Source organism: Electrophorus electricus, chromosome 7, assembly GCF_041902795.1.
Source record: "Electrophorus electricus isolate QZ-2024a chromosome 7, ASM4190279v1, whole genome shotgun sequence".
Classification (NCBI taxonomy): domain Eukaryota; kingdom Metazoa; phylum Chordata; class Actinopteri; order Gymnotiformes; family Gymnotidae; genus Electrophorus; species Electrophorus electricus.
Window position 1 is genome coordinate 8,184,499 of NC_137503.1, and position 15,940 is coordinate 8,200,438.

Here is a 15,940-nt window from a genome sequence, read left to right on the forward strand (position 1 = left end):
AGATCTGGAGCTGTATTGAGCCTAATTTTCAAATGAATTCGCAGTAAAACGCCTGCCACAAACTCTTGTACTGGGTGTCACTTCAACCCCATAAAGAAATTTGAGCCATTCTGATTTGGTCTCGTTTTCTGGAATAAAATGCGGAGAGTAACCTGCCACTTGTGTCCAAAAACTGAGCATTTGTATATACGCGCCATTTCTATTATTAGAAAAATCGGAGTGAGTAAATTATGGGAGGATTAGTTGATTTCAGAGGTCCTGAATTTGCAATATTAGGTAACTTATGATTCGCTATAGTCAAATCGTGTTATCTATGACGTCTAAGATCACACCAAATAAAGAGTAATTCCTAAACGGTCATTACAGAACAGTATACAAAAATACACTTTATTATTATTATTATTATTATTATTATTATTTGCACTCTGCAATACACAATAACTGTTGGACGGAAGCAGAAGTATGAAGATTTTTAAAAACGTACTTCCTAGTAATATAATATTTTGAGTAAGTAAAATATACTGCAGGGCCTTTAATTTTAGTGTTTAATGCGTCAACAAACACATTAAACATTAATTAGCCTATGCCTAGCTGCGTTGTGGCGTAAGTGATTGGTTCAGTTAGTCATGTCTTTTGTTAATTTAATTAGAAAAGGTCTACCCTCACAGGGCGGGATTTTATTTCGATAAAAAGAATGTTAGAAATGGTCTACCCTCACGGTGGCATGTTTTTATGTTGATAACTCTCACAATGTATCACTTTTACCTCGGTTTATTTTTACCTATTTATTACTGTGACTTTTTCCCAAAGATTTCAGTGTTTAACAAAACACTAGAACTTTGTGTAGACATTAGCCGACCCTCCAAAATTAAGTAGCCACTTGCTGCGTATTGTAAGTTGATGCTTTTACACATGATATTTACTTAACTAAAATCACATGAGAATGCAAGACTTGAGACCTAGCAGATGTGTTGTTCAGTGTAATTCACATACGTGTCTTTTAATCGGCCAAACAATGCCTACGAAACGTTAGAGAATATTACCATGTTTCCGAAAAATCCTCTACAGTTTAGTTAATCAAACTTTAATAGGCAAAGTTATAATGCTTATCGTGCAACATTAAAGTCACAGCAAAATCGAACCAGTTCGGTTACAGTCATGTAAATGTAAAATGTAGAGATACTTCGATTTATTCAGAAACACGATATTGTCGTTATTGCTACAAAACGGAACCCTAATATTTAAAAGTAATTTAAAGTGATTACGCTTCAGCACTGAGAAAAGGACGTGATGACGTATGGGGCAAGTTAAGGCGATAGACGTCACCGAAAAGTGGACGGTAGAAGATCAACGAGGGGCGTGCCGTACCGGAGTCCGCTGGTCACAGTGTAGGACGGCGGATGACTGGTGGTTACAAGATTGTTCTTATCGGTTCCTGTTTTATTTGCTTTTGGAGTGCAGTTGCGTTTTCTTTCTCATGACCGATATGGCGTTCCTTATGCAGGCTTGTACGTTACTTATAAACATTCTAGCATTTCCTTTATATATGGCGGAAGTGTTTGGGCTTTACAAACTCTACAAACGCATTTTTCCAGCCTTCATGTACAAGATGTCGATTTCGTACAACAAAATAATGAAAGACAAGAAACGGGAGTTGTTTAGCAGTTTAACTAAGTTCTATCCTCCGAATGGGCCACTATGTTTACTGGAGGTGGGTTGCGGTTCTGGGGCAAACTTTGAGCACTATCCGACAGGTTGTAAGGTTACATGCACCGATTCTAATCCGTATTTCCAAGATTACTTGAAGATGAGCATGGCGAAGAATGACCACTTGCTGTATGACAGCTTCGTGGTTGCGTCTGGGGAGGATTTAAGGGCCGTGGAGGACAATTCAATAGATGTTGTAGTCTGTACACTGGTTTTGTGTTCAGTTGACAACCCGTCTAAGGTTCTACAGGAGGCAAGAAGAGTTCTAAGACCGGTAAGCATTGGTTAAAGATCTTATTCTGAGCGCTGACTATGGATATTTTATGTTGCTTCCAGCAGACTCTCGATATCTTCAGATTATTGTTATCCGACCCACAGGCGTAATTTACGATGGGAATATATCCCCACCACTTTCTGAAATTACTGATTTTGTCTTAGAAAGTGTTCCCTTAAAATATTTTAAAATTGTTTCCTTTGGAGGAAATGATTTTGTTTCAATGATCTCCAATAAATGGAGCACATATTTTAGTTTAAATTTAATTTTCATGTTACATATTTTTATTTAATTGTACCTAACTTTTAAATTGTATTATAACTTCTGACCTTCAATTACATCTACACTGGCTATAACGTATTCCGTAAACTGTGCCAAGATAAATCGCATATCTCCTATCGGTCATATAGGGCAAGAGCCAGGGGCGTTTCTAGGGTATGTAAACATCTGGGGCATATGGCAAAACATAACGGGTTAATCGAGAGGTCCAAAGATACCAAAAGAGGTATTTTTTGTATTTTGATATTTATAAGCAACATTTTCGTGCCATATAATACCTTTATTAAAATAGATAAAGGTTTGAAAAGTTATATTAGCTACGTAATAATTAGCATCACATTTTTCTCGTCAGTACTTACCAGGTACAGGAATTTGCTTAGGCATGATGAAAACTGCTGCACAGAGTATAACGCTAACAGGACACAGTGCACGGACTTTATTAACAAATATAGAATGGCTTGGGGCAAGAACAACTCAATTTACAATATGTTCATAATAACATTAGGGTTAAATATACCTGGATTTCTGTGTGCAAAGTGAAATTATAATTGTAACAGGTAAATTCTGGTTCTGCAATCTTAAGAGTTCCTTAGTGCAGTCTGTGTGATGGGCTTCGAGTGATTCCAGTTTAATGTTTTCAGATGGACTGCGTTGTTTCCAGGGGAGGATGGTGGACCAATAAAAGCATAACTACCTATTCACACATTCTACAAACAATTTCATTTCATGTAACAATGTACTGCACATTATTGTCTTATGAAAATTTATATTTTGAACATTACTTCCTTTATATTAATATAATCTTAATTCAGTTAAACTACTACAATCGAATGAACTCAACAGTTTGCCTTTATTGGACGAAAAGGCCTACCAACCATCAGTAAGCTAGCAGGCTATCTAATTGTAGCAGGTTTAGACTATCTACGGTATGAAGAAAAACAAAATGTTCCCAAACGTTTTCAGAAGAATTCCCTGCCTAGTTAACTCTTTGAAGCTTCTGTATAAAATGAAGGAGGCATTTTAGGACACAGACGTTTTCGATCGTACCCGGTTTTTTGTTCATCGTTCTTTTGCCTGACCCCTTACAATTCCTCCCGTTATATCAAAAATTACTGCAAAACGCCAAAGGGGCGCCTGCGAGCGATTTCTCAATGAATCGGGGGGAATGGAGCCCTACCTATAAAAAGGAAAAAGAAAAGTAGTTTCTCTTCACTTAGCTTTGATAAGTCACTATTTCTTTCTTCTTTTTTTTTCCATTTTAGCCGTTTAGCTCTATTCAACCGTATTCAATTTTTTTGGACTCGCTCACGGGTGCCTCTAGCGTCTGAAAAACCTGTTAAACATACATTTTCTTTTCTAAGCGTTCTCTGGTGACAGTGCTAACCCTAGCTGTGTACATATTTCTTCCAGTAAATGTTGTCGTGTTAACTATGGAAACTAATCCAAGTGAAATCCCATAGCACTTTTTATGGTGGTTATGATGTTGACTACTTCAGTAATTATCACAGAAATCCTAAGGAAATTCAAAGACCAGAAGTGTCTGAATTCGCACCATACTTAGTGTAGTATTTAGAGCGTCAGCCATTCTAGAGGGTTGTCTGAATGATCAGAGGTACATAGTGGTTTCCTATAGCATATGTCAGTGCTGTATTTAATAGGATTACCAGTATAACAGCCATGTTGATATGCCATGTAACGGTCACAGGATGTTACCAGAAGCTCCTGCTCAAGAAATAAGCATTACAGTATATCACTCAGTACTTTTTTACTGATAAAATAGGAACATGGATGTAGCTGTAAGAGCTAGGTATTATTACAGTCACGACAAGACACATTTGAAGTTGTAAAACATCTCTAAACGGTCTTACTTCAATCTATTGTGATTGTATCGCTAAGTCTAATTGTTGTTGATGTACCAGATAGTTTACATAACAAGGTCGCAATGATTTATTTCCATGTTGCTGAATTCTGTCTGCTGTCTCCCAGATGGGTTCCATAGTGTTCTAGCTATATATAACTTTCTAAGTAGTGAATGAGTAAACGAGTTGGTCTTTGACATATCAAAGACAGAAGATAAAGTTGAAATTCATGATGTAATAGTCACACTGGGATCTCGCTTCAGAAAATACAAAGCAATGTTTACCAAACACGTTTGTGTCGCTTTGTTGATGTTCTACCACGTGGCTCCTTCAGGACTGGTTCATTTGAAGGTGAAATGTCTCAAAAAGTGCGAATCCGGACACCCTCTCTGTGTAAAGAAAGTCATTACAATACATGTAAGGATTGTGTAGCCTGCTGCTTTATATGGTTTAAGGTATACGTGTAAAGTAGTACACAGTCCTTTCCATCTTTTCTCAGACCGCACTGCCATTTTTATTTACTCATGCCTCCTCTGAAATGTGAATGTATTTTATCAAAAGCAGAAGAAAATGTATATAAGAAAAGGAACTGTCTTAGCCCCCAAAGAGTTGGTCTTTATATATATATATATATATATATATATATATATATATATATATATATAGTACAGTGTTACACAAGTCTCTCGAACACACAAGCACAATTTTTAATTTTAACAAGAAAAAATGTACATTATGTATATAATTTACAAGTCAATATATAGGCAGAAGTATAAGGAGGCCTCCAATAAGGACTGGACAGTAGTCCAACAATTTACAAACCATTACATGAGCACTTGTTTTGGCTGCTATTAATAGTTTTGAGGAGGGGGAACTAATGTTCACTGTGTAATGGATGCTCCTAGTAATGACCCATTTATAAAACCAGTTGGTTGGAAAGGTTCGCTACTTCAAAAAGCTTAATTTCTCCATCATTAGATAAAGTTAGTTAAAAAATAAGTCAATATACATGTTAGAAAGCCTCCAGAATTATTTTACAGGTTAAAACATGAAGGTAGACTAACACTAGTTTGAGTCCAGCTCTTTTGCATTATTGCATAATCAGATCATTTTTCATATACAAGTGCATTACTCCCATGCTGGAATGGGGAAAATATCATTATAGTAAGTAGCATTTGTGCATATTTACACCAAATAATTAAAAAAACAGTAAAACTGGGCTTATTATGTCTAATCAGGAATATGACAATATATACAGTCTGCTATACTCGACTAGTCTAAATAGGCAATAGGAAACCTACTCCAGAGTATATATTGGTGCTGGCAAAGGAATAGCTCTGGGGCACCCACATTCACTATATTATAAATGCAGTGATTTTTTTTTATTTTTTATTTTTTACAGGGGGGGGCATTCTTCTTTATGGAGCATGTGGTGGCTGACCCATCAAGCTGGAGATACTTTTTCCAGCATGTTCTCCAGCCTATCTGGTATTTAATAGATCTGCACACAAACACACAAGAACTGACACAATTGCACAACTCTGCGAGATGAGTGCAGTAAACCTCATTTCCATACCCACTTCTAAATCAAAATTAAAATATAAGTAAATATTTTCATGTGTTAGGTAAGTTCTTTAAGTATGCACCCAATTGTAACGGCCCAAGTACCGCAGAGTGCGGAGCAGGACGCGCAGCCTCACTTGACATTTTAACTAAACTGTGTAAACAATCTACATTGTAGCCTTCCAACAGGAAAGTAGAATTATATTAAATGGAGCTTCAGAATGTTAACATATAAGCTCTGTTGGCCACTTCAAGGTTTAGCTGAAGAATTTACAGTAACCTTACAGACAGGTAGAACAGAGAGAAATGTGCCCCAACTCTGAGTGACCATTACACTAGACCAGTCTTTTAGAGGCCTTCTTAAGCATGTTCATGCTGATGTGATAAAATATGCATATATGGAGAAGATGCATATAGCCTGATTGTGTGTTGTAGGTATTATTGTGGTGACAGGTGCGAGCTGACTCGTACTACCTGGCAGCACCTTGAAGCAGCTGGTTTCTCAGACTTGCAGCTTCATCACATCCAGGCTCCACTAAATTCCCTTATAACACCACACATCATCGGTTATGCTGTGAAATGAGAAGAGGAACACAGTCCTCAACAGGAAGTTGATCAAACAGCAGACCCATCATTCAATAGGTTAATATGTATTTTTCATATTACATCCTTTTTATTTCTGTAAAATTATTCTGAATATTGGCCTTAAAGTTAAAAGTGAAGTGTTTGTATTAAAATGTTATTGCACATTAAATATTTCCTCATGTCAATGTAGGTGATGGGTGAAACGACATTGTTGTAACAGAGGTATAAAGATGCCATTGTGATGCACATAAACTGATATGTAATATTCCTTGAGATTTGTGAAGCCTTGCCAAAAGGCCCTTTTGTCTTACATGAATCATGTATGCAATATTTTTATTGAATTTTACTAAAGCTTGAAAATCTAATTACCAGCATATTATCTTTGAAGTAAGTTGTGTTGAATGTGAAAGCACCGTATTACCATCCAGTGGCTAGGAAGTATAATTGTTAGCCTATAGCAACAAAGCACAGCATCCATAGCTTAGTTGTCTTGGAGATAATGTAATATGTACTATATAAAGTTCATTATCACTTTTACAAAAGAGGAAGATAAAGGTTTTGGTAAGATGGCATAAGCTTAGGACACAGTGTCTAATATACCAATTATGATAATGAAAGCTGAACACTACTAAGCCTATTGGCGTAAACGTGCACCTGATTTCAGAGTCCCTTTAACCCTGTATTGTATGCTGTTGCTTCAGGGTAACATACTGTTTTCTGCTTTCCCTCTCTCTCTCTCTCTCTCACACACACACACAAAAAAAACAGAGCCCAATCATAAATGTGCTTTCAAAAATGGAGGGGTTAATTATAAATAAAATATAACTAAAACCAATTGTATGCTTATATTTGCTCACAAGACCTTTCTCTCACTTTTTTTTCCTCAATCTCTTCTCCTGGACTTGCCACTTGTGTGGCATAATTACGATAATGAAAGTTGAACACTAGCAAGTCTCTTGGGGTAAAATTGTGCAAATATGTATCGGTATGACAATGCTAAAAGTGTAAACTACCAACTCCCAAAGCCATGACATTGGTGTTTTAGCACCCTTTCTCTACCTGTTCCACCAGGTGAGTTACAGGTGTATGATAGCACCTTAATGGTATTTTTAACTATTGCCAAAAATGACAACATGGGGTCAAAACTTTTCAAAAGGAAAATGCTTCTATGTACTACAGATACACAACTCACTATGCCCCAGAGTTGTTTTTGCATTGGGCTTTAAACTGATAGGCTAATGCTAGTCTTGGCATGAGTTACATGCACCTAGTGTATTATACCCCCAGAGTATATATGGTAATGCACCATTCAGGATCGGTTTGTGAACTAGTCTACATGCATGAAGAAGTCTATAAAGGTGTTTAGACATTCCCTAATCTTTGAAAGCTTGTAGGAGCCCACAGTAACACTATGTATCATACCAGTTACTAGGAAAATTAGGGTACATAGGGAAGACTATCCCTAAGGAGATTATTGGGATCACTGGAACGCATCTTAATATGAATTTTCTGTTGAACAGAGGTGATCAAGTAAAAAAGAAAAAGTGTACAGAAGCTGAAAAAATATTTATTTAGACACACTTAACCAAAACAATTGATTTCCTTTTTTTCCTTTTCATAATAAACGTCACCTACTTTTTCAAGTGCAGGTGTGCTCCCTGATCTGTCCTCGTAACAGCGTTAGCCCCCCCAAAATTAAATAAAAACCACTGCTTTAAAGGTTCACTTTGTAGGAATAAACAACTAATCAGGCTTTCACTTCCAGAATGTGGGTGAATGTCTGAAGCAGCTTAGTTATCCTTTAGCGTCTTGGCAAGACTCTAGCCAGTTTGCTTTAAAAATAATACATACAAATTATATTGTTTCCAACTATTCATGATTTTTTTTTAATTTTTTAAAAAGTTTAATTCCTACACACAGTGTATCTTTAAGTCAGTATTAGGCATATGGCCCATTCCTCTGCTGAATTCCACCAAAGTACTTACTGTATAGATACAGACTTGGCTTAAAGGCCACTTCTTCACATGCATTAAGCCAAGACTTGAACTAAAAAGTAATCTTAATTAAGCTTCTTAAAAGCCCTTTCAGTCCACTACTGAGCTGGGTTGAGGTGGTGGCTCTCTCTAGCTTGTAGATTGACCAAAAAAAACAAAAAAAACAAACAAAAACAAAACAATAACAAAAAAAAACCTGTTTTTTTTTTTTTCACAACAGAATCATACATGATTTAGACATGGCTTGGCCCATCAGTCTCTGAATCCCTGCTGTGCTGCTCACACATGATCTAACATTCATGATGCTAAGCTATGGAATAGGTAAGGGAATATTGGAGCATTTGGTCAAAGCGGGGAGGGAACTAAATAATGAAAATAAAAGTTAAAAAAAGATAATAAAAATAAGTAAGGTACATCTGAGAGAGGGTTTAAATGGCAGGTGCTTATAGCTTTTTTTTTTCTTTTTGTATATTTTCCCCTCAACATTTTAATTAAGCACTTCTGGAAACAAATTCCCTGGTAAATGAATCGGTGACTGACAACGCGAAAATTCACGATGCACATATGTACACACAGGATACATGCAAATATATACATCTGCTCATCATATTTGTTATTTTAAAAAATTGTAGAGGAAAAAAGGAAAACAAACAAATAAGAATATAATTCCTTCTAGTCCATAACTCATTTATTTCTGTCTGGTCTGCCATTCCTAAGATGTTAGATAAAAATGGGTAGTATAAAAACAAGAAATTAGCAAATTCCTTGTGCCCAGGAACAGTGAGTGTGTGTAGGCAGAGCTGCATATACTGTCCACTTTGCACTGTTATCGAGGTTGTTAGCCTGTTTTGACACAGTAAAGGTCCTTTAATGTCTTGAGCTCCTCAATCAGTGTTTTGTTTTGATTTTCCAGCACAGCCACGCGGTTTTCCAGGCACTTTACATACTCCTTCTTCTTTCTGCGGCACTCACGAGCTGCTTCTCTATACACACAAGCATAAAATCAAATGATGAACATCTAATTGTTGAACTAGAACTTATTTCAACACTATGGACAAACACTAATGAAACTTGTTTACATATATATTAAAACACTTATAGCCATGCAGTGATAGTCTCACACCCACCCACCCACACACCTGTTTTTGGCCAGGCGAATCTCTCTCTTAGCCTGTGGGTCATCATTCTTTCCCTGAGAGCTGTTAACAGGTGGTGATGTCATGACCACAGGCAGTGAGGAGGAAGATGAGCGGATCTGGTAGGTCTGCATTTCACCCCCTGCACCTACATAACAGAATAAAAAAGTGTGACTGGTAAATGCCTGGTTACCATCTCCGTGCAAGTAATCTAGTGTGCCTTAGTGTTCAGTAAACCACTAGCATAATTTGACTGAAGAACACTAGTGTTTGTTAATTTATCATCAGAGAATATAGCCCTGATGTGAGCCAACAACATGTGGTTGCCAAGTAGCAGTATCTGTGTGTGTTTGTACGAGAGAGTATATACACTAACCTTGTAGGACCACCTGGTTGCTGGGAACTAATATTTGTTGTCCATCAGCAGTCTGAGCATACTGCAATATAGTATGCTGGCTAGGGTTGGTATTGGTCATGGTAAGCGTCTGCAGGCCTTGTACCCCCTCAGAACCAGGACTAGCCAATTGCAGAGAGCCATTTGACGCAATTGTAACTGTAGAAATTGCCCAAAAACATATGAATAGTCAATTACATATTTCTGTACTACAAAAATGTGGCTACAGTTCGACAATATGAACTCTACAAGCTAACATAGGCTGTGTGCAATGCAGTGTGTGTGTGTGTATAATTTTATTTATTTATATAAACTGTAAACTTCTAACCAACAAATCTAGCAATGGTATAATGACCATATATAATCATTTCTGTCCATTTTGAACAATAAAACAATACACAAAATTGGTATGCTGTATTAAAAACAGAAAAACAATCAAAAAAACAGCTTCTATGTACTACAGTGGCAAGTAGTGTGACCTCACCTTACACTTGAGCAATAGCAGGAAAAATCTAAAGAACTCTGGGAAGTGCTGAAAGAAGCCTGGTGTAATAAATTTAATGACACTGGTAGACACACTAAATACTGACTTTTGCCTGTAGAAGCCATTTGTTCTGAAAATTGTGTTTGTTTTTAATTTTGTGTATTTTCTGCATTTTTTGTTTGTATCTTAATAAAGAAACGGAGAAATAATTGTTTATGGTCATTATACCACTGCAACAGCAAGATATTTCACTCCATACATACCACGTTGTCATTTTATTATAACTTGTAAAGATGTGCATTATTCTATTTAAAAACTTAAAAGTACATCTTACTGTACTGGCCACTGCTGGTTTGATAGATTGGTGTGGAGACAGACACAGTTGTCATAGTAGATGACGCAGAGGTCTCCTCCACTCCTTCATTCCGAGTCGCCACCTCCTCTGCTGAAAGGTCATTTAAAATCTTCCTATAACGCAGACAGTAACAAAGGTGTAAGAACTAATTGTGAATGTATAAAAATTGTAAGCAATCTAACAGTCTTTTGTCCAGCAGATGGTACTGTAGCTCTAAACCAATTAATTGTATGTTTTTTTTTCTCCAACGGCACCTAAAAGCAGGGTAATGTCTTCTTTGGCCAATTTAAATGCCGTAGTCATTTGACCGCTGAAGTTGTTAGTAATTCTTCCACCTACTTGCTCCAATATAAGAATTTCAATAGAAGACAAAAGAAAGGATTACATTTAAACACACTCTACACATGTGAGCTCACTTGTAAGCACATTAATGTTCAAAGTGTTAGAAGTTTACCCTTCCCCCATGTAAAAGACTGTATTCATGCCTTACATGTGCACTGATCAGTCATGTTGAATACTGTTTAGCCAAAAATCAAATCAGCCTGTTAACTTATAAAATGGAGAAACCATAGTTAAACTGTAGGAAAGTATCAATAAAGCATACAGCAAAAACCAGGTACAACTGAGACAACATACAGGATATGGGTATCCAAGCAAACATCACGCATGTCATTTCTTTCATTATGCCATATCAGCACATGGCTACCTGTTGTCCGTTTGAACCTGGTAAATTTATCAAACACCAAACACATTAAAATGTGGGAAGTGCATTTTCCCAACAGAAACCCTGGTGTAAGGACATGCATATGGACCTGTACGATGGGCGTCTGGCAAGAATCTCCCTTGTTTTCTGGTTTGAAGCTCCACTGTCTGTTGAGTCTTGAGAATCATCACTATCAGATCCTTGACCCTGTGAATAAGGATGTACTCACTAGTTACACACCATTGCAGGAGAGTAGGCATTGCCAGTGAGGGTACAGGTATATTGATATTCAGTTAACCACATTAAATACCAGAATTGCTGAGAATTGTTTGCACATCAGTAGGATGTGCAGATTGAGTGTAGATTATACAATCCAGCGTAATGGCCACATAGCAAAACAAAATATCATGCACGCATGCAAAAATGTGCACATAATGCATCATGCCACAAGCATGCCAGGACACCAAGCTCATGGGATATTGTTGCGTAGCTACTATTTAAGATCTGAATTCTCTTGGTGTTTAGGTTGGACTCCAGAAAACATTCTGTATTCAGAAAATTACTCTATAGTGTAATTAATGCTATCGTTGGACTAAGTTTTTTAGAAACACAGATATGACATAATAATCAGAGAATTGCTGCTATTTACAATATGTTAATCTATAGCTATTGATTGTCTAGTGATTATCTACAGAATATGCTCCATCAAGCAAGAGAGAGATGCATCTTTAAATTCCTTGACTGCCTTAATACATATATAGTATTAATGTAATCATGGCAATTTATCAATCTATAGGAATAAAACAGTTGACTAAAAATGACTCTATATGTAACAGTCACAGATTAATAAGTGTAAAAGAACATTCCACTTTTCTGATAATAGTACAACAATGCTTAATATTCTAACTACTACCTGGGCCTGAATGGCTCAGGTTGCAGAGTGTAAAAGAGAAGGTCATCTTTTTTTTAGTTTGGTAAGATGAAAACTATGAGACACTTACAGTTAAGTAAAATGCCACTCTCACCATGCCAAATGTATGATGTTCTCATCATTGACAGAATTGCTTATTTTTAAATCCAGTGTCAATGAGTGTGTTTACATGCACTTAATAATCCAATCATAATTGAATTTCTCCAGTTATCTTATTATTCTAGTGGCCATGTAAACAGCATACTGAGAGCGGATTATGGCATAGAAATCAGATTAAGAAATCAGATAGCAAGAACTATATTTTAGCTCAATAATACACTCAGCACATGTAAACCCTTAATCTGATTTCTTTTGGAGTTCTCAGTCTGCACATGCATGCAAACATAACTAGCTCGAGTGTAGAGTTGTCCAGGAAGCGTCTAGCAGAATTAAATGCAGCACTCGCTCGTGGAAAAAAAATTCTCATTTCCTTCTTTGCATCAATAGTGAAAGCTGTAAAAAGGGCAGCACTGCACACTGTTAATAACCATAGCAAAAATGAAGAGCCATATTTTCCAGGGTTCATATTTACAAAAAGCAAAATTTGAAGTTTACATCACATCATTCTGTGAGATTATTGGCTGGTTGCAAAGTAGAAATCCGATTACTGCCTCACTCAGTAACCCAGAGTTTAACCATTACTTGAATATACAAGTGAATGTAAACACACTGATCCGATTAGTGACAAAATCTGATTTTCTGCAGTTATCGGATTATTAAGTGCATGTAAATGCACCCTCTGAGCCACACACTCACTAGGAAATCAAGGTCTTTTTAAAAATAATTCTTCACTCAACCTTCCAAGTCAACAAAAATAGCACTTTTCCACTGGCATAGTTTTGGTGCTAAAATCTTGAAATGTTTTACACTTTTGCAACGTAAAAATTGGCTCTCTGCCAGAAAAATTGGTTCGCTCTGGCCCCAATAAACCTGTGACCCATGCAACCAAAGGTGGGCCCTGGAGCCACCATGTGCAGTCATTTACATGCTTTACTTCCATTTACAACTAAATGCAGGAGAGCCACAGTAAAAACAGTAGAAATGAATCATCAGTGGTCCTGAAAGTGTAGGTTCTGGACAATGAAATATGCTCTCAAAGAAGCACAATTTGCTTCTAGCATGTGGTTTGTATGATTTCTTCAGGCTTGTTTCCGGATTAGGAAACACCCACTTCCAGATATGTAATCTCTGGGCTCTCTAAGTGAAAACACAGGCCTGTTTAGCATGAGGACCCCCACTTTGTTGGTGGAAAAGTTAAATAAGTCTACCAAGCCTCTAAATTTACAATGCATTGTGTCAAAATGAAGACAGACCATGGTTCACAACACATGTGTAACTACAGCATAATGAAACTGGAGACTTTAAAACTATGGTTTCAGGTTTAGTACAAAACTTTTGCAGGTATATTATTCTCTATTATTCTTTAAAAATCTATTTTAAATACACTACAAGCAGAATTTCACATTATCCAACACTAACAGTACAGGAAAGCAACAGCTGCAAGTCTGCGTTTACACAATTTGTTTTTGTCTATACAGAGAAAAAACAAAACACACTGAATCCTATTAGCTTGTAATGTTGCTAATTTGAAATTGCAATATAATTTCTTGAAGGGAACAAGTCGTTAGGACTTTCCTTTTATCTGAATATTCATTTACATCCCCAAATACAGATATTGCACATTGGAAAACCAGTCAGACCAAAGATGTGTGCACCTGAACTTGTGCTGGTGGAGACTGAATAACAGATGGCTGTGCAGACTGGATCACTCCTTGAACCTGAATCTGACCTCCAGGCAGCTGTACCACAGTCACTGGAGATCCTCCCAGAGACATCTACACAATGCATATAACACATGCATTAATGTAATTTTTACTCAGTCATTAAAAAAACAAACACAACTGCCCCATTCTCAAAATACAACAAGCATTCTAACGGTTTTTACAGACACTAAAAATACCTGAGTTATCTGTGATAATTGAGAAGCTGTAATAGTTGTAGGGATGGTAACAGTCTGTGATTCAGTGCCATTACTGCTACTCTGGTGCACCTCCTCCATTGCCACTGCAAATACAAACAATTGGCATTGTTTACTAGCAGTCTGATCGCCTCTTTGCAAGAATACCCCGAGTGCTAACATTTACGTGCTCAACAACAGAAATCAGGACAAGTATGTGAGTCATCTGCTCTAAGAAGTTCCGTACATTTAGTGCATGAGCGTGGGTGCTTTCAGAACAGAATGGTAACGCAGTTGTTCTGTCTTAATTTTGGAGAGCACAGCTTTAGTCAGTGTTCCCACTGAGCCCCTCGGGCACTGAATAAGCTTCTGTCACGCATGCAGTGCTGGAGCAGACTGCACTTATACTTTGAAACGCGCACTAAACACACTGTTCACGGGGGACGCACTCATGAACTCAGCACGGCACAGCGGCAAACCGTTCAGTCATTACGGTGATAAAAATATATTAAATGGATAAAATGTGGGCTGCTAGCCAGACGACTTTAAGCCCTTGTCTACCAGATCTCTAAAAATGTCATTTAAAAATGACAGTTAGCTAACGTGAAAAAACTAGCTGAACTCACGTTAGCCAGCCTGCTTGTTTCTCTCAGCCTGCCGTAATCAAAGATGGATAGCTAGATTAGCTAATTATCTAGCTAGCCATGCGACCTTAAGTAAAAATGCGATAAAAACTAACTTGAGCAAGCTAACGCTAACTAGCTACTGATCTCGAAAGTCTGCAACTTTGCAAGCGTGTTTAAGTTGTTAGCAGCTAACGCTACTTGTCGACAGTTCAAGAAAATAATTAAACATAGCTAACTACTTCATAACTTGTGTCTTGCACTTAGGTATCTAGTTAGTTAGCTACCTAGCATAACTAAATAGTTAGGTTTAAACCAGAGTAGACAGCTAACACATCAAGACAGCCAGCTAGCTAACCTTAGCTACAAGGAAATTTTATGGACATTGCTGTCTAGTCATAGTTTCTAACGAAGTGTGAACATTAGGTTCCCTACACCCACTGAGAGGTACTACTAACGTCTCTCAAGCTACTACCCAAACTCCTTTGCTAGCCAGTTAGCTAGCTAGATCCAATTTGTGCGTCACAGTATAGTATTTTAAGTCAATGGGCGACTTATGCTGCGCCCTGCAGAGGTTTCTGGCTAGTCACCGGCACGCAAGTGCCCGCGTCAACAGACGTCAGCGATACGGGGAGCCATTAATACTCCTTCATCTGCGGCGGCGGCGGCGACGACGACGACGACGACGACGAAGCGGACGGGCGCCATTGCTGTCATCCTAATAGACAGCATTACCAGCATGCTAGCTATCGCAGAAAATACGCAAACACTCACCTTTGCCCGCTTTGATGGCTCCTTGGTATGGCCACAGGTACGACGTGAAATCTTAGGTAAAAATTGTAGTTAACGTTACAAATAAATCAGGGCGGTTTCCATTGAAAAAAAATCTAGCTAACTAGCTTGTTTTTTCCAAAAGGCTGCGGTTACGCCCCACCCACTAGGATGTATGACGTAACTTCATTCGGGCTTTGTAATTGGTCACTGTCTAAAACATAAAGTACTCTACAGTAATGAATGAAACATACTATTTGCAACATGCCAGAGCGCTTTTTAAAAA

The 15,940-nt window shown here is 37.5% G+C and overlaps 2 protein-coding genes across 8 annotated transcripts; one reads left to right on the plus strand and one right to left on the minus strand.

The window, feature by feature from the left end:
• The first annotated feature begins 1,349 nt into the window (after positions 1 to 1,349).
• Positions 1,350 to 7,102, plus strand: LOC113590224 (thiol S-methyltransferase TMT1A). Of its 2 annotated transcripts, XR_014124363.1 has the most exons (4): positions 1,350 to 1,981; positions 5,522 to 5,607; positions 6,118 to 6,324; positions 7,036 to 7,102. XR_014124363.1 is itself a non-coding variant. In XM_081716847.1 (3 exons), the coding sequence occupies exons 1-3, from the start codon at positions 1,478 to 1,480 to the stop codon at positions 6,263 to 6,265; spliced, it is 738 nt and encodes a 245-aa protein (XP_081572973.1). In that variant the 5' UTR covers positions 1,351 to 1,477; the 3' UTR covers positions 6,266 to 7,102. The 2 variants fall into 2 exon arrangements, 1 of the variants encoding a protein (XP_081572973.1); XM_081716847.1 differs by having other exon boundaries at positions 1,351 to 1,981; positions 6,118 to 7,102.
• Positions 7,103 to 7,818: 716 nt separating this feature from the next.
• atf1 (activating transcription factor 1) lies at positions 7,819 to 15,821 on the minus strand. 6 transcript variants are annotated; one of them, XM_081716842.1, is made up of 8 exons: positions 15,658 to 15,821; positions 14,264 to 14,367; positions 14,019 to 14,138; positions 11,443 to 11,540; positions 10,610 to 10,743; positions 9,774 to 9,950; positions 9,401 to 9,545; positions 7,819 to 9,244 (listed from the first exon to the last, which is right to left on the minus strand). In XM_081716842.1, the coding sequence occupies exons 2-8, from the start codon at positions 14,360 to 14,362 to the stop codon at positions 9,100 to 9,102; spliced, it is 918 nt and encodes a 305-aa protein (XP_081572968.1). In that variant the 5' UTR covers positions 14,363 to 14,367; positions 15,658 to 15,821; the 3' UTR covers positions 7,819 to 9,099. The 6 variants fall into 6 exon arrangements, with proteins under 6 accessions (XP_081572968.1, XP_081572969.1, XP_035380142.2 ...); XM_081716843.1 differs by lacking the exon at positions 15,658 to 15,821 and adding an exon at positions 14,887 to 15,393; XM_035524249.2 differs by lacking the exon at positions 15,658 to 15,821 and adding an exon at positions 14,508 to 14,774.
• Positions 15,822 to 15,940: the final 119 nt, after the last annotated feature.

What these genes read in the sequence shown, in the direction of transcription:
- LOC113590224 (XM_081716847.1), top strand. Translation starts at nt 1,478, where the DNA reads ATGACCGATATGGCGTTCCTTATGCAGGCTTGTACGTTACTTATAAAC. An exon ending in CAAGAAGAGTTCTAAGACCG is followed by an intron (nt 1,982 to 5,521) that starts GTAAGCATTGGT and finishes TATTTTTTACAG; the next exon opens with GGGGGGGCATTCTTCTTTAT. An exon ending in CATGTTCTCCAGCCTATCTG is followed by an intron (nt 5,608 to 6,117) that starts GTATTTAATAGA and finishes TGTGTGTTGTAG; the next exon opens with GTATTATTGTGGTGACAGGT.
- atf1 (XM_081716842.1), bottom strand. Translation starts at nt 14,362, where the DNA reads ATGGAGGAGGTGCACCAGAGTAGCAGTAATGGCACTGAATCACAGACT. An exon ending in CAACCAGGTGGTCCTACAAG is followed by an intron (nt 9,546 to 9,773) that starts GTTAGTGTATAT and finishes TCTGTTATGTAG; the next exon opens with GTGCAGGGGGTGAAATGCAG. An exon ending in ATTCGCCTGGCCAAAAACAG is followed by an intron (nt 9,245 to 9,400) that starts GTGTGTGGGTGG and finishes TTGTGTGTATAG; the next exon opens with AGAAGCAGCTCGTGAGTGCC.